The sequence below is a fragment of the Spermophilus citellus genome (genome assembly GCF_964194105.1).
Source record: "Spermophilus citellus genome assembly, chromosome: 4".
Lineage (NCBI taxonomy): Eukaryota > Metazoa > Chordata > Mammalia > Rodentia > Sciuridae > Spermophilus > Spermophilus citellus.
This window is the reverse complement of record NC_138185.1, coordinates 186436630-186459877: the sequence shown is the minus strand read 5'-3', so window position 1 is coordinate 186459877 and position 23248 is coordinate 186436630. Positions and strand designations below refer to the sequence as shown.

The 23248-nt window shown below is 35.9% G+C and overlaps 1 protein-coding gene across 8 annotated transcripts in view; it reads right to left on the bottom strand.

Moving 5' to 3' along the window:
- PRKD1 (protein kinase D1) overlaps nt 1-23248 on the bottom strand; it is a 335410-nt gene that overhangs the window by 33893 nt on the left and 278269 nt on the right. For all 8 annotated transcript variants that reach the window (XR_014021650.1, XR_014021651.1, XM_081291749.1 and 5 more), the window contains 4 exons: nt 21523-21802; nt 19982-20034; nt 10795-10867; nt 8338-8444 (listed from right to left, as the gene is read on the bottom strand). Coding sequence is in view for 6 of the 8 variants with exons in the window: in XM_081291749.1 (XP_081147875.1) it covers nt 8338-8444; nt 10795-10867; nt 19982-20034; nt 21523-21802 (513 nt within the window). In the remaining 2 variants the exon portion in view is untranslated. The remainder of the gene's footprint in view (nt 1-8337; nt 8445-10794; nt 10868-19981; nt 20035-21522; nt 21803-23248) is intronic.

Below are 23248 nucleotides of genomic sequence, written 5' to 3'. Positions count from 1 at the left end.
GTATAGACAGAATGCACAACAGGAACTGGAGTAAATAGATAGGTCTCCTGAACAGGAACAGAAGATAGAACATGATATTCCAAAAGGTCAAATTATACTGTCTTACATTTGTATAGGATTCCGTGGCAAAATTAGCTTATTAATGGCATATTCTCAAAATGAAATAAGATCTTAATTATGGAACTTCTCTAAATCTTTCATAAGTGAAAGTGTATGTTCACTTCCAAGATGTGGATGATCTAGACATAGCACATATATTCCCAACTCTGTCAATAAAGAAGCTTCTTCCCCTTTCTTCCATGAGGGAGCTCACAAGACTGTGTATGCTCTTTCAAAAATATGTTGGGAAATACCGATTAAAAATATTTTATATATTATTCATTGAATTCCCCAAATACTCCCGTGAAGCAAGCACACCAACCATGGTTTCTAGTCCATAATTTAAAAAAATCAATGTTGAAAAAGATTTACTGAAAAATGGAAAAGTTTTTACTTGGAATCTGGAACCTTGGAAACTAGGTTTTCACTGTGACAGAACATTTGGGAAACTTTCTAAATTCTTATTTTTTTTTCTTATGGGATGTTTCTTTTCTATTTTTCTCTGTATTTGACTATGTATTGCCTAATTTATAGGCTTCATTTTTTGGAACATGGAGTTGACAAGATTAACTTACATATGCAAAATATTTCTTTCTAAAGAATTACATGAATCTGGGTATAGTGGTGCATACCTGTAATCCCAGGACTTCAGAGGCTGAGGCAGGAGTATCAAAAGTCAAAGCCAGCCTCAGCAACTTAGTGAGACCCTCAGCAACTTAAAGAGACTCTTTCCTTTAAACTAAAAACTAAAAAGGTCTGGGGATATGGCTCGGTGGTACACTGCTTCTGGATTCAATCCCTAATATCAAAATAATAATAATAATAATAATAATAATAATAATAATAATAATTATTATTATTATTATTTCATGAAAATTCTTTATGCAAACAAATATGAAGACATATTTGAAGAAACATAATAAACAGATTAGATGAAAGGGAAGTATAAACTAACCTCTCAACACACACTACAAAAAGTACCCACATTTTGCACATTTTTTCCTCTAGAAAACTAATTGATTTCTTCTTGATTAAATAAAAACACCAGTTTTGAATTTTTTTCATTTTCCCACCCACATTTTGTGATGTTTTTCTCTGGTTCTCTCTTGTGATTATCTCCTCCCCACCTACGCTTGAACAACCAGAGAATACACTTTTAAGCTTGCTCTGTGAAGACAAATCACTTTTTTTTTTTTTCTGGACAAAAGTGAATGAAGGTAAGAAATATTTTATTTTTTTATTGCCATGCTCTGCAAAGTTGTGTATCACCCTGACTCCTTATTGGTGGCTACATAATTCATTTAACAAATATTCACTAAGTGTCTAGAGGGGCCAGGCATTGTGCTAAGGCACATTCAGCCTCATTCCAGGAACATATACATGTAAAGGAGTGATTTAACAGCATTAATTTCAAATACTAATATTTTAATACACTAGAGAGTCAAAACTCTTTAAACTTCTTTTTGGGAGGGGTGGGGTACTAGCAATTGAACTCAACCACTGAGCCACATCCCCAGCCCTATTTTGTATTTTACTTAAAGACAGGGTTTCACTGAGTTGCTTAGCACCTCAATTCTGCTGAGGCTGGCTTTGAACCTACAATCCTCCTGCCTCAGCCTCCCAAGCCATTGGGATTACAGGCATGTGCCACCGCATCTGGCGAAAAGTCTAAACTTTTGACAAAATAGTTCCAGATATCGACTTCAAAATATAGAAGTGAATATAAAGTTTTTAGAATTCTTTTTGAGGGCATGTGAAGAAAATCAAAGACCACAGTTCTAAAATGATTAAAAGTTTTCTACGGATTCTTAGAGAATATTTATTTTACTGAGGTGCTGGTTCTTTCTGCCATTTCTTTAGGTATACAGCCTACGAATCTTTCAATTTCTCCAATACCTCCATCCCCTTTGAAGCTCTTCCTTATGCCAATGCTGTGGCTGCAGCCATGATCTGTGGTCTGTTCACTATGTTTCTATAGCCATTCTGGCTTGGAGATCATTATATCTGATTATCCAAAGAGATTATAAATACCTTAATGAATTTTAATCATTTTATGAGGTCCAGAAGTCTAGCAATTTCTTCACTTAAAGTAAGAAGTGCTTTGCATGTATTAATGAAAATCCTAATATTTTCACTAATTGAGGGGAAAGTGTTCTTGCCTAGGAAACTGGAATAATAGCAAAATTGACAAAGTCAGGGAGACCGTATCTTGCAGAGAACGACATTAGTATTAAATGTTTGGTTTTAAGTAGGTTGTTGGTTGCAATGAGTGGCACAACAGTGGAGATGTCCTAAGGGTAGAATATGAGAAGGAGTGCCTATGAAATGTTAGATCTCAAGAGCTATATTAAGGAATGCCCTCAAGACATAACAATATGACTGTCCTATTTTTTTTTAATTTCTCCCACTGGACTAATCTTATTAGCACTGATCAGTTGTTCCTTTTTAAATCTCCCTCCTCACTGTACCTTGTGCTTACCTTCCCTGCCAACTCCTCCAACTGTCTGCCTGGACTTGTCCCTTCTTTCATCTAAATGATTCACACAGACTTAAAACTCATTCCCAGAGTGAGGTCATACACTTTGACAGTGAAAGAAAGATATTCATCTTCCTTTCCATTCCACTGACTTTGATTATGATACTTTTTAGGAATAAATCACAGAGTTGGTGAGTTGAAATTCCAACCCCCACTCCTATCTGCATTACCACTCTATCTTTTCAGATCCCAAAAGTTAATCTTTTAATAAAAAATATAAAATGCACAGAGAAGACTTTTGCAAAACAATCCATACATAATCCTTCTCAATTAGTCAAACAATTAACCATTAGTAGCAAATGTAGTCTAACCTTTTGCTGGTAAGATATAATGAAGGGTATCTTATGCAACAGGATAGTATTTTGTATGATTTAATTAATTATTCAACAAATAGTTATTAAGTACCTAATACATGACAGAAATAATTTCTGATATTAGAGATTCACTAGTGAACAAAACAATGATATCTGCCATGGTGATTTTTTTTTTATGGACACAATACCTTTACTTTTTTTTAAAGAGAGAGTGAGAGAGAGAGAGAGAGAAAGAGAATTTTTTTTTTAAAGAGACAGTGAGAGAGGGAGAGAGAGAGAATTTTTAATATTTATTTTTTTTTAGTTATCGGCGGACACAACACCATTGTTTGTATGTGGTGCTGAGGATCGAACCCGGGCCGCACGCATGCCAGGCGAGCGCGCTACCGCTTGAGCCACATCCCCAGCCCAAGAAAGAGAATTTTTAATATTTTATTTTTTAGTTATCGGCAGACACAACATCTTTGTTTGTATGTGGTGCTGAGGATCGAACCCAGGCCGCATGCATGCCAGGTGAGCGCGCTACCGCTTGAGCCACATCCCCAGCCCACAATACCTTTATTTTATTTGTTCATTTTTAATTTTTTATGTAGTGCTGAGGATTGAACCCAGTGACTCACATGTGCTAGGCAAGTGCTATACTCCTGAGGCATGACCCCAGCCCTGCCATGTTGATTTTTATATAGTGGTAGGGTTTAAATTGGGAGTAGGAATCGAATGTATAAAATATGATATGTCAAGAACTATGCAATGTTTTGAACAACCAATAATAAAAATTAAAAAAAAATAAATTGGGAGTAGGGCAAAGAACCTACAGAAAATATGCTGAATAAAATTCCATAATTTAAGGTCTGGTATTGTAACACCTCCTGCTTTGCTTTTCCCATTAAGGATTGCTTTGGCTATTCTGGGTCTCTTATTTTTCCAAGTGAATTTCATGACAGTTCTGTGAAGACAGCTTTGGAATTTTGAGGAGAACTGCATTGAATCTGTACAGCACTTTTGATATGATGGGCATTTTTTAAAAAAATTTAGTTATAGATGGACACAATACCTTTATTTTATTTATTTATTTATTTTTTTAATGTGGTGCTGATGATAGAACCCAATGCCTCACATATGCTAAGCAAGTGGTCTAGCCACTGAGCTATGGACATTTTGACAATATTAATTCTGCCTATCCAAGAACATAGGTCTTTCCATCTCTTAAGGTCTTCTTCAATTTCTTTCTTCAGTGTTCTGTAGTTTCCACTGTAGAAGTCCTTACCTTGGATATTGACACTAAATCAGGCATGAAGACCAATTTAATACAATAGAAGACACAGAGACAAACCCACATAAATACAGTTATCTCATACTAGATAAAGGTGCCAAAAACATACATTGGAAAAAAGATAGCCTCTTCAACAAATGGTGCTGGGAAATCTATATGCAGTAAAATGAAATTTAACCCCTATCTCTCACACTGCACAAAACAACTCAACGTGGATGACAAGACCTAGGAATTAGACCAGAAACACTGAACCTACTAGAAGAAAATGTAGGCCAAACATGCCAACACATCAGCTCAGGAATTGACTTTCTTAAAGACTCCTCAAGAGTAAAAAGTCAAATAAAAAATTAATAAAGGGGAGAGTATCAAATTAAAAAGTTTATTTAAAGCAAAGGAAAAAATTAAATATATGAAGAAAGATTGATTGCCACCTGCACCTCTTATAAAGCCTTAATTTCTAGGATATAGAAAGAACTAAAAAAAAATTGACACCAAAAAAACCCTCCACAAAACAAACAAATAAACAAACGACCTGGTCCATAACCAGCAAAGGAACTAAATAGACACCTCTCTAAAGAAGAAATATAACAGTCAACAAATATATGAAAAAATATTCAACATCTCTAGCAATTATAGAAATCCAAATTAAAACTACAATGAGATTTCATTCTCTCCACTCAGAATAGCAATTATCAAGAATATAAATAACAATAAATGTTGGTGGGATGCGGGGGAAAAGTACACACTCATACATTGCTGGTGGGACTGCAAATTGGTGTGGTCACTCTGAAATGTAGTATAGAAATTCCTCAAAAAACTTGGCATGGAACCACCATTTGACCTAGTTATCCCACTCTTCGTATGTATCCAGAGGATTTAAAATCAGCATACTATAGTGATGCAGTCACATCAATGTTTATAGCAACTCAATTCACAATAGCTAAGCTATGGAGCCAATCTAGGTACTCTTCAATAGATAAATGGATAAAGAAAATATGGCCTATCTGCACAATGGAATATTGCTCAGCTATAAAGAAGAATGAATTTATGACATTTGCCAGCAAATGCATGGATCTGGAGGCTATCATGCTAAGTGAAATAAGCCAATCCCCCAAAACCAAAGATCAGATGTTTTCTCTGATATGTGAAAGCTAATCCATAATAAGTGGGGGCACTGTGAGGGGAAGAATAGATATGTATTAGATTAGACAAGGGGGAATGGAGGGAAAAGCAGGGTTTAAGCAAACAAAGAGAGCAGAATAAATCTGATATAACTTTCCTATGTACATATATGAATACACTACAGTGAATCTTTCCATCTTGTACATCCACAAGAAATTAATTTTAAAAAAGAACAACTATGGGTAGGTCAATGGCAGAAAGATCAAGAGAAGGAAGGGAGCAGGGGGTGGGGAGAAGGAAGGGGAAGGAGAGGTACTGGGATCTGAATTAGAACAAGATATATTCCATGCTTGTATAATTATGTCAAAATGGATTCTATCATACATAACTAAAAAGAACCAACAAAAAATAAACAAAATTGTATAATAGGTTAGAAAATGATAAGTGATATGAAAAAAAAAAAAAACCAAAATGGAATAGAGTAAGAGCAGTACCAGGAAAGGGGTGGGAGAGCAGGTCTGCATGGACCACAACTTTATATAGAGTAACAGAATAGTGTTCACATATGTAGTAGTGAGATGTGAGCAAAAATTCAAGTGATGTTAGTTTGAACCTCAGCATCTGGATAATTAATTTAAAATCCTTCCTGAGAAGGTAACATATCTGACAATGGAAAAAAGGTTTAAATGATTTTTGGTTTTGATTTCATATGGAAGACATGATGAGTTTCCTATTTTTGATGAACACATCTTGAAACAATTGTCAGTTTTTATGACAAAGTATGAATTACCAAACCTGATATCTTACATAAGTTAGCAAACACTAAAATGACTGATTTTATGGGCTATTAGATTAAAAAATTCAATATATAAATATGTTGCCAACATCCAACCAAAGGCATAACAGAGTGATAAAATTTAAGGACCCACGACAGCAAAGACTTTTGTTTCTTTGTTCATGTGTATGTACTGAACCTAGCTCAAGATAAGAACTTATTAAATACTAGTTTCAAGGATGAAGCCAAAAATTATTAGGGATAATGAGGTTAAGTAGTGACTCTCTATAATAAGTAACTTTCTATAATATGAAAAATGTTCAATCTCTTCATAAGCTCAAGGGCAAGAATTTGGCTTTCAATCTAACTAAATTCTTTAAGAAAACCACATCATAATGAAAATGATTTCATATGTCTACTTACTGCCTCTGAGTTGTTTGTATCTAATGTTTAGGAAAAGAAGATAGGAAACAATGCTCAGGTATATTGTATTTTTCTCCTTGACTACAGTTAGCAGTTGACTCAGAAGATGATTCAAAGGCTGAGATACAGCAAATTAGACCCTCAACATCTGGTAAGTCTTCTGCAATAAAACGTGGAAAGACATAGCTTTTAACTATGAAATCCCTTGTGTCTTGTCTCAGGTGCACATGCATGCTAAATCTGGAGGGTTTTTTTCTCTGCAAAGGAATCTGCCTCAGGAGACCACATGGAGGTGGAGATTGGAAGAGAAGGGGCAGGTTTGGAATGATATCATTTACCAATTTTCAGATGTTCTTTGAAGCTGATATTGCCAAATGGGGAATATTTTTTAAAACTTTTTTTAGTTGTTGATGTAGCTTTATTTTTTTATTTACTTATATGTGGTGCTGAGGATTGAACCCAGTGCCTCACACATGCTAGACAAGTACTCTGCCACTGAGCCACAACCCCAGCCCCTAAAAATAATTTTTTAAAAGTTTCTTTTTGGTAACTGATTAGCAAGTGCTAAGCCACAAATCCACGAACTGGCATCTTAAGATTTATGTTTATCTTCTTTCTCATAAGAACAGACAACATTGTGAACAGAGAACACAAAATATAGTAGCATTAACTGAACCTGAAAATGTAAAATGAAAATTGTGTTACATTGGCTGCCCAAAAGCATGAAATTTTTTTTTAGAAATTCTGAGCCCCCAAAAAGCCTACATTATTTTTTCTATGTACAGAAGTCATGATTTGGGCTGGGGATGTGGCTCAAGTGGTAGCGTGCTTGCCTGGCATGCGTGCGGCCCGAGTTCGATCCTCAGCACCACATACAAAACAAAGATGTTGTGTCCGCCAAAAACTAAAAATAAATTAATTAATTAATTAATTTAAAAAAAAAAGAAGTCATGATTTGGTTTTCTGTATACATAAGCTCCTTTAGGGTAGAAATCATACCTTTTAAATTTATTGTATGTAACTCAATAAATGGCTATTAAATAAAACAATAAATGAAGAAATGCAATTTGTTTTGCTTTGTTGGCAATATTTGAAATAAAAATTGTCTAATAAAATTGTGATTTAGAAATTAAGATCATCTTTCATAGTAAAAAGACAGTTATAAAAATAGTATTCATCAATAATCTAAATTGTGTATACAACAAGATAGCTACATTGACAACATTTAGCAAACTACTCAGTTTTCTATATAAATAAATATATTACTATGTAAATAAAATTTTAAAAAGTTTTATCAACAAATTCTGGTTTCAAAAGAAAAAAGAACTGTTATTATTGAGGAATTAAGTGACATGCCCATTAGCAAGTGGAGAGATAAAATGGACATTAATACAATCAAGAAGATCTGATTCTTGGACATATCTTTCATACCTGATATACTGACAGTTATAAGGCCGATTCATGTAATTATCACAGCAGAAAGGAAGAATCTTTATGAAGACAAGGTCATTTGTAATATATAACAAAATGGTCTCAGCATGTCCACTATGAACAAATGCTGAAACATGACCATTTAATGAATACTAATAACATATTAAAACCTAGAATTAAATACATAAAAAGGGACAACTGCTGCCTAAATTCAAGAAAGATACTACTCAGCCAGGAGTCTGATACTTGATCTCCCTTTTCAGTTCTTTTAAAGTGCTCTTAAATATCTATGCCCCAGGTAACTTTGCTTTATGAAAGTGAAGGAGGGAACTTTATAGCCCTCAAATGAGAATCAAAGAAGTACCTGTAGAATCGCAACCTCATTTCGAAGCTGGCTTTCTTGTTTTGTGGGAAATCTTAATTTGTCAATGATTTTAATAGCCACGTCTCTTCCCGTTTTACGATGTTTTCCTTTAAAATAAAAATGAGAAACATTAGCATGTTATTAAATATCACCTCTACTAAAAAACACCCAAAGTTACAAGCACATTTATAGAAGGGATAAAATGTTTCACTGAATAAATTAACATTTCTGAAGTACTCTGACTTACATATCCATCAAGATTTCATTTCTTAGTTCCATTATTCAAAAACAAGTATGTGTGTTACAGTTGGCCACAGTTTAGAGCACACAAGAAGTGGGGCATGAAAAACTTTATATCAACTGTCTCACATTTTCTCATAAAAATATATGATTTAAGAAATAGGATGTTGATCTACTTAACGCAGGAAATATTCAAAGCACCAGCAAAAATGCTCTCCTAAGAAAGTATAATTTTAAAGTCCTGATGTATGTCATAGGGAAAGCTTGAGAGTCTTGGCTCTGTCATTCACTAACTGTGTGATCATCAGGAAATTACTTAATCTTTCTGAATTTCCTCATCTTCAATGGTAACACTGTTAAGAGGCTCAAAAGGAAGAAGACACATAAATGAGGAGCTCAGATAACAATGCACACCAAAAATCGTTAGTGATCATCACCACATGATTGGCCCTTTAAAGACATCAACACCTTTAATTCTCACGACTAACATTTTAGGAGGGTGTCTTGGGGGTACCCCAAGCTCTGAATTTCTACACCACTAAAATACAGTAAGTACAGATAATAGGAGCATTAACTGGATCTGAAAATGTAAGATGAAAATGGAAAACAGATCTAATTACTTACAAGTTTTGGTTCCACACAGACAATTTGGAATTCTATTATTTCGTCATTTGTGGTAAATTTACTGTTCCTTCATTCATCCTGCTCTCACCAATCTTTCTGACTCCTCCCAGACCTTCACTCCCATGTTGCCTTGTTTGCACGATCTCTACTTCTCTCTCTCACCCCTATCTCTCTGGCTCACTGCAATCTCTACTCCAGCTCAGCCTTTTCACTTTAGCCACTCTCTACTGGAGTCACATCTGTGTTACCAGTGGACATGACTCCCTTTGAAGACTTTCTCATCTCCATCCTCTGTGTGTATAGGTATTATGTTTTAGTATTCCTTGTGGAAGCCTCCCCAACTCTAGGTCTCCCCAGTGTTGGATGTTCCAAATTACCTGCTAGTCTTTCCAATCTCATCTCTCACCCTGCCTCACCCTCACACAGTGTGCAGTTAGGTATGTATTCCATGTGCTTTATCTACTGGGATATTTTTACAATTACTTATTACATTGGAATAATAATCAGTCTAATACTTGGTCTCCTCTCTTATACCATTACTTAATAATATAAAAAACAACGGTTGCTGACTCATTGACAGGTTTTATATTTTTAAAAAAATCATAGGAGTATTGTATAACAATAAAAAACTTTGGAAAATAAAATATAACTTTGTTTTTAAATGAAAATATGATATTTATAATGATGAGTAATAAATTATTTATTAAATTATTTAATAAATTATTATTTTATAATAAAATTGAGTGGGATATTTTGATTATTTCAGAGCACTCAACCTCACAGAAAAAATAATTTATTACTTACATTAAGAAACTAAAAGTTATGATATCATTTTATAGAACAGGTAAAATGATAATATTAAATGTTACCTAAATTTTTGAAAAATATGATTAAATTAGCTAGACTCTTCAGCAGGAGTTAAAATAATAAATTCAACAAAAGGCTTGACAAATAAGAAAAAAGGTAAAAACTTAGTATTTCACTTCAAAAGTTTAAAAATTCAATTATTAATGAAATAGATACATTGGTAAAGATATCAGAAAGTTAAAGGATTTTTTATTTTTGCCTCGTGAAATAAACAGACCTTCCATAAAAGTCCTTACTAAAGATTCTGAAAGAAAATGGAAGTAATTTGTTTATAAACTACAACTTCTTTGTTTTTTCAACATTTTGTCTGAATAAATCCAACTGCTTCAGTATTGTGTACAAACTTTTTCAACATTTAAGCAAAAGCAGCTTTTCAGGAATAGAAACTATCAAAACAGAAATATAGGGGCTGGGGTTGTGACTCAGTGGTAAAGTACTTGTCTACCATGTGTGAGGCACTGGGATCGATTCTCAGCATCTCATATAATAAATAAAGTAAAGCTCCATTGACAACTAAAATAAATTTTTTTAAAAAAAACCCAGAAATATACTGGTTTGTAAAGAATGACCATCTTAAAACAAAGTCTCTAAAAGGCAAAAGAGAAAGACTCTTATAAACACTTACACGTAGATCTTGTTTTATATGTCTTTCTTGGAAACATTACTTTTCTCAACACAGGTAGCTAAAATTTTAAGTTAATAAAAATACATAGTGAACTAACCTACCTCCATAAACAATTCCAAACTGTCCGGAACCCAGTACTTCATCAGGAAAAATCTGATACACTGTGCTGATGTCCTGTAGGTACAAGTCCAGAGAAAAACAGACAAGAGGCAACAAATCATTAATCCTAGTAAATTGTGTAATTTCATTGAACATATTGTAAATATTAAAATTTTCAAAACTAAGTTAATTACTCATGCTAAATAAGATTTCAGTGATGATATTCAAAGCACATTAATTGATGTTATATTGCAATATTTTGAAAACTTATCTGGTCTTAGGTGATCAAGGTTTCTCATATTGAGACAAAATACATTTCAGTAGAGAGAAAAAGACCTAAATTATACAGCATTCATTTACTGATTATCTGAAAAGGGATTTTTTTTAATTTAGATGGCTATTTAGAAACTTGGTTAAATACCCATGTATCCCAATCACATTTCTGTGGAAATCCTGATCCACTCTTTCTCTACAATGGGGATGCTGCTCTTATGCTAGTCACTTGGAATCAGATGAACCTAAACTCGAAGGGGCTGAATCACCATGAGTGACCTGGAGACAGAACAAAAGAATGACAGCCCACTATGAAGTAGCTAAGCTCTTCCAATTTTTTTTTTTTTAACTATCATTTCTGGAGGTAACAAGCTCTAAAAGTCTACTCTTTCCTCTTTGAAATAATGACTGCTGAATAAAGCCCAGTTTTATCTAGGTTCTATACTCTGTGATTTGTTAACCATATTTATTAAAGCAATATATTTTAATTTATGGGTTCCTATTACAGTATATCCCACCATATTTTCTGCCTATTATCCACTTTTACATTCTTTATTCTTTCAATGAAAAAAAAAGTGCTTTTGCATCATATCCTACCCTCTGTAAATCATATTCACTCTTATTCTTTTACTTTTTCTCCCTAGGAAACAATTTTAAAAGTGGTCTCCAACCTGTGACTCCTTCAGAGCATGCAGAGAGTGAGTTCCAAACTATCTGGATAAAACATTGATTCTATTCCAGATTTCTGAGTCCAGTCTGTTCCATCCATTAGCAGAAGCATTTCCTTTAAAATTTAAAAGCCCGAATCAAAATGTTCCAGGGACAACAGTGACTGAACAGGAGCGACCCCACTGCTATCTGGAATTTCCAGGGGCTTTATGTTACCTATATTTCTCCAAGTCTTCTCTAGCTAAGCAAAAGCAGCAGGAACCTGAAGTCTTTGGACATCGCTCTTAGAAATGATGGACCAAGAATTCATTTGACCTTTACCATGAAGTTGTTTGCTTTCTCTTTCATTTATGCCAATCTAGTAAGGTGTGTAATGATATAGCAGTGATGAAAAGAGTTTTATGAAGGTTTTATTTTAAAAAATAATCTCAGTTTAGTGTAAAGTAAGGCTGTAAAGTGCTTTCTTTTGGTCCTAGGTATAGTAGACAAAATAGAGAGAAAGCTCTGAGTCACAAGAACTACGTAGTAAGACTTTATTACATTCAGGCTACTGGCTATAGTTTCAAAATATAACAAAGCATAAATGATAGATACATTATATTTTATGTGCCTGGCCTATAATTTTTAAAAACTAAGTTGAAAGGATGGTGAACATAGTACAAGTGACTAAGGATCTAGAATGTAGACCCATAAAATCTGATTTACACAACTTCCCTGAGGTCTTCTTTGTTAGTACAAGTAACTGTAAGAGCGTTTGCAGACCTCATCATCTGACAGCACTTCTGGGTAGTATGTGGAGAGCCATTCTGACACGTGATTGGGTGACTCCCGTTAAGGGCCTGAGGCGCTCTGGCTGTGTCGGAGCTTTCCCAACCCTTTCCTGATGAGAGAGCCCATCCGTGTGGGGGTGTGCGTGACCACTGACCCCGGAGACCCAATCACTGACCCTGACCTTGGAGTGCAGCCCCCCCTCAACCTTCATTGGATGGAATTCTCCCCTGAATCTCTTGTTCCCCAATAAAAGGCTACTCCCAGGCGTGTTCGCTCTCTCTCTCTCTCCTGCTAGCCCAGAGTAATCCTCGCTGCCCTGCTGGGCGGCTGGAGGCGGGAACCAGGGAGGCGAGCCGTCTCAGACCTAGCAATGTAAAATAAGGTACTGGTTTGTGTGTTTTATTTTGATCTCTTCTAACTAACTTAATGCCTAGAACCTCATTAATGAAACCACTGCGCAGGCCGCGTGGTAGAATTGGCACCCACGAGGGGGGCATTCTAGATTAGTTAGATTGAGTGGGAGCACGCGCTAAAAAGATAAGGAAAAGAATAAAGAGGAAATAAGGAATAAAGAGGAAATAAGGAAAATAAGGAATAAAGATAAAGATAAAGGAAGAGGTGACATTTGGGTCACAAAAGTACCTGGAGATATTGAAGGAAAGAGACGTTAAATTACTTAAAATGGGAAATTCTACTTCTTCTGATAAGGAAATGTATCTGACTATTTTAGACAGTATAATTAATCAGAAAGGAAAACAGATAAAGAAAACTCAATTATTACAATTCTTAAAGATTGTAGGTGAATATTGTCCTTGGTTTTGTGACCAAGAGTCTCCAAATTTACTTACTTGGGAGAAATTAGGAAGAAAGTTACAGAGAGTCTGTCTTTCTACTGAAATACCTGGAGGTATAGAGAATATACAGAAAACTTGGACAGCCCTAGAAGTCTGTCTTTTTGAATACATGGGCCAGAATTTGTGGCCCCCTGAAGACCTTTTAAAAGGCATTCAAAGAGCTATTAGGTCTATTCAAATGGAAAATCAGCCTGAAGCTAAGTTAATTTCCTTTCCTTTGAGCCGTTTAAAAACAAAAGCGCTAAAAGCCAAGACAAAGGTTAGAATTGTGCAAGCTAGCCCGCAGACAGATTGTACAGAACAGCATGATACAGAAGAAGCATCTCTAATCTTAGAGAGCCCTCCGGAAGTGGTAAACGATCTTCCTGGAGAGGAAAATACGGAAGAAACTCCTAGAGGGGCTCAGGGTTCTTCTCAACCACGTGATTTAGAAACCCAAATTCCAAATGGCGATAGTGCAGAGTCTGACTGCAGCTCACAATCTGAGGAAGAAGAATCAGACATAGAAACTCAGGACTTAGAGAGAAATTTTAATAGACTGCATTTAGCACCAACTGCCCCAGCTTTTCAAATTTGGCCGGTACCTGCTAGAAGGACCAAATTTAACAGGTATGCTGAATTAAAGATGACCTTTCTTACCCCAGTTCAGCAAGGTATTAGGAAGGCTCAAGAAATGGGAGAGGATACTACTGGTTTTCACCTCTTTCCAGTTTTTGAGCAAACTAATGAGCAAGATCAGAGAGTTAGAGTTCATGCTGTAATTCCATTTAAAACTATCAAGGAATTGAAAAATGCATGTGAAACGTACGGCCCAAATTCGCCTTTTGTTCAGAGTCTGATAGAAAATATTTGCTCACAACCCCTTCCTCCTAGCGATTGGATTTTTTTAGCCAGATCTTGTCTGAGCGGGGGAGATTACTTGCTTTGGAAGACTTACTGGACTGATTTTTGTAATGAACAGGCATAAAGAAACAGAAGACAGGGCATAGAAACGCCAGTAACGATGTTTTTAGGGACCAAAGTTAGAAATGTGAACTCGCAGCCCCATGCGGAGAATTCAGATGGCGCGGATCAGCCCACTTTCTCACCGCCGCCGGCATTTCCTCCTAGCGGGAGCCCGGGAATTCCAGGGGAGGTCACACAGTGTGACGTCATCGCGCCGGCCATGGGGGCCGCCATCTTTAATTTTACCGGAGCGGAACCACAGTTTCCGTACAAACCCCTAATGATTTTCAAGGCTTTTAAGAGAGATATTTTAGCCAAAATGGGATTGTTATTAGTTACTCCAAATTCTATAAGATCAGTTGAGGAAGTTAATCAGAGGTATTTTCCTGGAGATGATAAGGAGACCTTTCAGGAAGAATATCTGTTTACAAGCCAGTCTCCACAACAAAGATTAGTAAATACTCCAGACCAAAATTTTTACTAGGGGCCCTAAGTACTTCCCCGATCCCTAAGACAGCTGAAAAAATCACGTGGCTCACAGAGGAGCCTATATGGATTTCTCAGTGGCCCATCTCAGGGGAAAAGCTTAAAATAATTCATAGATTAGTTGAGGAACAACTTCAGGCTGGTCATATTGAACCAACACTTAGTCCTTGGAATACCCCTATTTTTGTTATTAAGAAAAAGTCAGGAAATTGGAGATTACTACAGGATTTAAGGGCAATAAATCAGGCAATTCAGCCTATGGGATCATTACAGCCAGGACTTCCCTCCCCCACAGCCATTCCTTTAGATTATAGCTTGATGGTAATAGATTTAAAAGACTGTTTTTTCTCTATAAGGTTACATCCTGAAGATTGTGAAAGATTTGCTTTCACTGTCCCAGCAATTAATTTTAAGGAACCTGTTAAAAGATACTGCTGGAAGGTACTTCCTCAGGGAATGCATAATAGTCCTACACTGTGTCAAAAATATGTTGACCAGGCAATAGATCCCATAAGAAATAGTTTTCCTAATACTTATATTATTCATTTTATGGATGATATATTATTGGCTCATGCTAATCCAGAAGTACTTTCAGAAATTTTTACTCAGTTAGAGACTTCACTTACAGCAATGTATAGCTCCTCAAAAAATTCAAAAGGTATCTCCTTTTCAATATCTAGGTCAGATAATTCAAGGGAGTACAATCCGTCCTCAAAATCTTCAAATAAGAGTTAAGGAGTTACATACCCTTAATGATTTTCAAAAACTATTAGGAGATATTAACTGGCTAAGACCATCTTTAAAACTAACTACTTCTGAGTTAAGTCCTTTATTTCAGATATTACAAGGAAATCCTTCTCCAATCTCTCCACGTCAACTAACTTTAGAGGCCAAGGCAGCCTTAAAGAAAGTGGAAATTGCAATTAAAAATGCACAGCTTACTAGAATAGATCCTAAAGAAATAGTGTATTTATTAATATTTCCAACTGAGCATACCCCAACAGGAGCCATATGGCAAAGATTAGGAGTTATTGAATGGATTTATTTATCTCACTCCCCTCAAAAAACATTAATTCCTTTTCATGATTCTATAGCTCAATTAGTAATTAAAGGTAGGACTAGGATTTTACAATTAATTGGATCTGAGCCTGATATCATAATTATTCCATTTTCTGTTCAACAGACTAATTGGCTTTTTCAAACTTCTACCTCATGGCAGATAGCTATTGCAGATTTCCCTGGCCAGATAGATAGCCATTATCCTCGTGATAAGATTGTACAATTTGCATCATTAACATCACTTATTTTTCCAAAGATTGTACGTTCTCATCCAATAGAGGAAGCTTTATCGGTGTTCACGGATGGTTCCAACTCTGGTAAGGCAGGTTTCTTCAGCCGTGTTCACACAGAGGTAATACAAACTTCTTATACTTCTGCCCAAAGGGCAGAGCTTCAAGCTCTGATTTGTGCCTTAGATTATTTTTCAAATGAGCCTATTAATATCTATTCTGACAGCTTATATGCAGTCGGAGTTACCAAAAATATTGAAACCTCAGTTATTGGATTTACTTTGTCACAGGAGTTATTTGAATTATTTCATAATTTACAAAAGACAGTGCTAATGCGAAAGTACCCATGTTTCATTGGACACATCCATGCCCATACTAACCTTCCTGGACCTCTAGTTGCAGGTAATGACACAATTGATAAATTAGTAGCTTTTTGTCAACAGATGTCTTCGTATGACTGTGCACTAGCTCCCATTCCTTGCATCATCAAAATGCTTCTAGCTTACGTAAAAAATTTAGTATTACCAGAGAACAAGCTCGTCAGATTGTAAGCCAATGCCCTAAGTGTGTTATTCACACTCCATCTCTGCCATCAGGGGTAAATCCCCGTGGATTAAAACCAAATCAGATATGGCAAATGGATGTAACTCATATTCCTCAATTTGGTAAGCAATGTTATGTGCATGTCATAGTGGACACTTATTCTAGATTTATTTTTGCCACAGCACGTACTAAGGAAAATACTCAACATGTAATTTCTCATTGCTTAATAGCTTTTTCCGTTTTAGGGTGCCCTATGCAGATTAAAACAGATAATGCTCCAGCTTATGTAAGCTCCTCTTTTCAACAATTTTGCCAAGAGTTTCAAATTAATCATAACACAGGAATTCCTTATAACCCCCAAGGTCAAGCCATTGTAGAACAAGCTCATTTATCTATTAAGCTTCAATTACAAAAATTAAAAGGGGAGAATAAGATAGTGACTCCCCAAAATAGCCTTAATCATGCCTTGTTTGTTTTAAATTTTTTAAACTGTGACACAGAAGGTCACACTGCTGCTGAGAGGCAAATGTCTCCCTCAGTGACAGGCCCCTTAGGCAGAGTTCTGTGGAAAGATTTACAGACTAGTCAATGGAAGGGTCCAAACCCGGTAATAATGCGGGGAAAAGGCATGCTTGTATCTTCCCAGAAGGTGCTTTCCGTCCCATTTGGGTGCCTGAACGTGCTATCAGACATGGAGGAAATAGAACCCAGACTCAAGCGACTGAGGATCGACCCGGAGGAGCCACAACCCAGAAGGAGGAGATATCGGAAAAAGATGAAGAAAGGCCAGATTGAACCAGCCGAGAAGCTGATTTCGTGGAAAGATGTGAAGAACCTAACAACCCAGGCCTCCCAAATACTTCGACGCCTAGGAAAGAACAGGACCTCAGTCTTGATGGTAGCAACAGTAATTGCCCTACTGGGCTGTCAGGTAAAAGGGAATCAAGTAGACACTTATTGGACATATTTCCCAGATCCACCCCTGGTACACCCAGCTGTGTGGACTGGAGAATCTATTCCAGTATTTACTAATGACTCATTCATGATGGGAGGATTTACAGATACTCATATTACTCCCAATCATGTGACTAGATTTAATTATTCTGGCTACAGTGCCCAATTACCTTTATGTTGGTCACATGATAAACATGCTGGCTGTCTGAAAGTATCATTTGAAGAAAAGACAGCGATTGGTAAACCTAGACTGACAAATAATTCTATTTATGGGGACTTAAAACCTAATACTAGATCAGTAATTAAGATGGGACTTTCCCATAACAAGCCAGTCATTTCTGCAAAACCTCCACAGGTACCCCACTGTCCAAATAGTTCTACAATTGAAATTGGCACCTTTCCTAAATGGATGGATTGTGTAAATACCTTTCCTGTACAACATAAGGTGTCTGAAGCTAGTGGGTATATTTTAGACTGGTCTCCAAAAATTGATAAGAGACAATTACGAAGAAATTCTGCTATGACACCTGCAGGATTTGTTAGTAATATTTTGACTTATAGTGAGGAGGTGTTCAAAAAGATATTTGGCGTTTAATTGCTGCCTCAGAGTATTTACATTTTACAGATAAACCTTTACCAAAATTTGTCGGCAAGAACTGTAAAGAGGGATCTTGCTATGGCTTAAGAGCCTGTGTCCAATCTCCTTATGTTTTAATTGTTGGAAATGTAAAAGTTAAATGGATGGAAGATAGATATATTGTTACTTGTAATAAGTGCAACCTAACTAATTGCATTTCTAGGTATAATGGAGGAAAAGGAATGCTGATACTTCATCAGCCCTCTTTTGTTTTATTACCTGCTAATATTTCAGAGCCATGGTATGCTGATGCTGGTTTACAAGTCTTGCAGCAAATTCATGCCCAGCTAACAAGACCTAAACGTGCTATTGGAGTCATAATTGTTGGTGTCTTAGCACTGGTCTCATTTATTGCCTCAACTGTCTCTGCATCTCTGACCATTGTCTCAGAATATTCAGCATGCAAAATTTCTTAATAATTTAGCTCAAAATACTTCCAAGGCTCTGCATAATCAAGTAAATATTGATGAAAGGATTGAGACTAAATTAAACGCCTTAGAGGCAACTGTTATAAACATAGGTAATGAACTTTCAGCCTTAAAATTTAAGGAAAGGCTTAAATGCCATGCTAATTATAAGTATGTATGTGTTACAGCTGCCAAGTACAATGCTTCTCTCTGGGATTGGGAGAAGATTAAAAACCATTTATTAGGTATTTGGCAAAATAGTAATAATAGCTTGGATATTCTGGAACTTCATCACCATATCCAAGACATTCAAAATAATAGAGCTGATTTTTCAGATCCTTCTTCTTTGGCTAACCAAATATTGAAGGAGTTAAATGGATTCAACCCTGGAAATATTCTTAAACACTCCGCTTGGTACATTATTGGATTATTCTCTTTGCTGTTAATTCTCTTTTGTATTGTAACTATAGGATGGCGAGTCTTCCAATCAAGAATCCAGGGACTCCAGAGAGTGAACCGCCGCCTCATTGTTAAGAAAAGAAAGGGGGAATATGTGGAGAGCCATTCTGACACGTGATTGGGTGACTCCCGTTAAGGGCCTGAGGCGCTCTGGAGCTTTCCCGACCCTTTCCTGATGAGAGAGCCCATCCATGTGGGGGTGTGCGTGACCACTGACCCCGGAGACCCAATCACTGGCCCTGACCTTGGAGTGCAGCCCACCCTCAACCTTCATTGGATGGAATTCTCCCCTGAATCTCTTGTTCCCCAAATAAAAGGCTACTTCCAGGCGTGTTCGCTCTCTCTCTCTCCTGCTAGCCCAGAGTAATCCTCGCTGCCCTGCTGGGCGGCTAGAGGCGGGAACCAGGGAGGCGAGCCGTCTCGGACCTAGCAATGTAAAATAAGGTACTGGTTTGTGTGTTTTATTTCGATCTCTTCTAACTAACTTAATGCCTAGAACCTCATTAATGAAACCACTGCGCAGGCCGCGTGGTAGAGTAGTAGGAATGAGAATAATGGCATACTTAAACAACTCATGCAAATCAAGAATTTATTTTGTCTATTTATTTTAATGTGCAACATCAGCCATTGAAAGTCCAGTCTAAAGAAGGGTAAACATGAAAAATCAGCCATCCCATTAATTGCCCAAGATGAAAAATAGGTCCCTGTCACTACATTAAAATATAGATTACAGCGAAAATCACTAAATATAGAATGTTGTGTTTCCAAAATCTCATGGAAGAAAAATATTTATTTTCTAGAAAATACTATAAGTTAAAATTATCTATAAAAATCTATTTTGTGATGCTCTTATTTCCCAATAATCACAATATCAGGTTTTATATTGGTAGACATATACTCACCACATTCTCTTGAATCTGACAATTTGATACTGAAATGCTCACAGAAATGTCTTCTAGAAATGCATGTTAAAAAAAGAATACACAAGTCAGAGAGGTAACATCAAAACAAGTGAAAGCATGCTCTCAATCATCCTACAGGACTGGTTTTAAATAAATCATAACAATTAGATGTTTCTAGAGAATTTTCAATAAGAATACTTTTTACTTTTAAAATTATAAACTCTCTCTGTACTTGATTTTCAAAAAATAAAATTTTGTCAGTTTAGAGCTGGGAGTTAGAAGGACTTGAGTTCAAACTCTGGCTTTGCTATTTAATATCTCTGATATGAGCTTAGACAACTTAATCTTTCTAAATTTCCTTACCTGCAAAATAGGTAGATTGATAACTTCATTAATGCTTATTTTAGGCATTAAACAAAGACCTTTATAAAAATTGCTTAACATCAAAATAAGTATATATATTCTCTTAATATGTTGGTTGTAGAAATAAATAAAAATTATAATAGTCAGCAAAGAATATACTATAATGTAAAAAACAGGTTAATTTCCAGGTTTTCTTTTGTTTTTCTTTAATTTTTAGAAAATGGACACGACACATTTATTTTATTTATTTATTATGTGCTGAGGATCAAACCCAGTGCCTCACACGTGGTAGGCAAGTACTCTTCCACTGAGCTACAACCCCAGCCCTACAGGTTTTCTTATCGATAAACATTATGAAATTTAAAGTCACATTTTATACAGTTATTCCTCTAAAATTTTTCATTTAAAAATTTATCCTCAATATTTAATTCTGGTTGCATTTTGGCAGAATTAACTTTATATTACTAAAGAATAAAGACTTCTTCCTGGGATAAGTTTACCAATAGTTACCAAATACTTTGCATATCAAGGGCCCTGTACAGGATACCATCTCAGGTCGATTTGAGAAATCAAATTTATTCACATTTGTGGCATTCTAGGTCAAGCTCAAACTGACTACATGCTTTCTTTTACGAGCAACCGCTCTAGATGTCTGTAAGTGCTTAGTATACAGGGTGTACATAAAAAATATATATACCAAATAGGACCTGGGGTTGTAGTTCATGGGCAGAGCGCTTGCCTAGCAACTGTGAGGTACTGAGTTCAATCCTCAGCACCATATAAAAATAAATAAATAAAACAAAGGTATTGTGTCCATTTAAAACTAAAAAAAAATTAAATATATAAAATAAAAACAATGATATATGATAATTTAATGAATAAAATATTTTGGTATGTGGAGTATCTTGTATTTAAAAGACCCTATATTCTCCAAGAAACTTAAGTCTACCACAAGTATTCTTTTTTACATTCCATTATTTTTTTTAATATTTATTTTTTAGTTTTATGTGTACACAGTATCTTTATTTTACATTTATGTGGTGCTGAGGATTGAACCCAGTGCATCAAGCATGCTAGGGGAGCATTCTCCCACTTAGCCAAGACCCAAGACCACATTCCATTCTTGGGCAAGGCAGAACACATGTATACTGTGCTAGTTATAAAACCTGTGCACTTACTGTGTAAGTTGGTTCCTGAACCCACAGATGAGCCCTTGGAAATGACAGGCATGAGGGCATGCTGGATGGCTATCTCCCACATCCTGGCCACATCAGCACCAACACCACTGGTAAGGACAGTATTATTCGGTTGGGGGCTGGAAGGATTGACTACATTTTCTCCCACATAATATATTACATTTGCTGTAGTAATTTCAAAACAATGAGGATTAGCCCCACTTGGAATTAATGCTGAAGATTTTGCAGGTTCCAGAGATAAAATTTCTGATAAAGGAATTTCCTGTGGAAGAAAGATTGAGTTAAATGTGGTTTATTAAAAGCACATAAAAATTTAAATAAATTCATTCTAGGACATGTGAGAAACAATATTCCAAGTAGCCATCATTTATACAACATATTTTTTTTTTCAAATGCAGAATGGGAAACCTTATCACCACTACTTTCTAGAAAATATAAGTGATTTTTATAGTGTTTTGTAGCAGGAATAAAAATGCTTAAGACTAACAATTTTGAATCTTCACCAAAATCCAAGACTTGGAACATGAATGATAATTTTTAAAACAGTGAACTAAACTGACAACATTTTTGAAATGCATTTTGGATATTCATGGTTATTACCAAATTTTAACTATTCTTTAAAACAATGAAATTAAACATGATTTGATTCAATACATGTGACTACACATAGTAATATAACCAAGTGAATACTTTTAATGAGGAAAACCATAACAACTGTTTTGTTTTTTTTTAAATTATTTTATTGTTGGTTGTTCAAAACATTACATAGTTCTTAATATACCATATTTCACAGATTGATTCAAGTGGGTTATGAACTCCCATTTTTACCCCGTATACAGATTGCTGTGTCACATCAGTTACATTTCCATTGATTTACAAATTGCCTTTCTGGTGACTGATGTATTCTGCTGTCTATCCCATTCTCCACTGTCCCCCCTCCCCTCCCCTCCCCTCCCCTCCCCTCCCCTTCTCTCTCTCCATCCCCTCTACTATAAATCGTTTCTTCCACTTATATAATTTTTCTCCTACTCCTCCTTTCCTCTTATATGTAGTTGTGTATAACCCTGAGGCTCACCTTCCAATTCCATGCAATTTCCCTTACCTCTCACTTTCCCTCCCGCCTATCATCCCTGTTTAATGTTAATCTTCTTCTCAAGCTCTTCGTCTCTACCCTGTCCTTGGTTACTCCCCTTATATCAAAGAAGACATTTGACATTTGTTTTTTAAGGATTGGCTAGCTTCACTTAGCATAATCTGCTCTAATGCCATCCATTTCCCTCCAAATTCTATGATTTTGTCATTTCTTATTGCAGAGTAATACTCCATTGTGTATAAATGCCACATTTTTTAATCCATTCATCTATTGAAGGGCTTCTAGGTTGGTTCCACAATCTTGCTATCGTGAATTGTGCTGGTATGAACATCGATATAGCAGTGTCCCTGTAGCATGCTCTTGTTAGGTCTTTAGGGAATAGACCGAGAAGGGGAATAGCTGGGTCAAATGGTGGTTCCATTCCCAGCTTTCCAAGAAATCTCCATACTGCTTTCCAAATTGGCTGCACCATTTTGCAGTCCCACCAACAATGAACAAGTGTACCCATTTCCCCGCATCCTCGCCAGTACTTGTTGTTGTTGGACTTCTTAATGGCTGCCAATCTTACTGGAGTGAGATGGTATCTTAGGGTGGTTTTGATTTGCATTTCTCTGA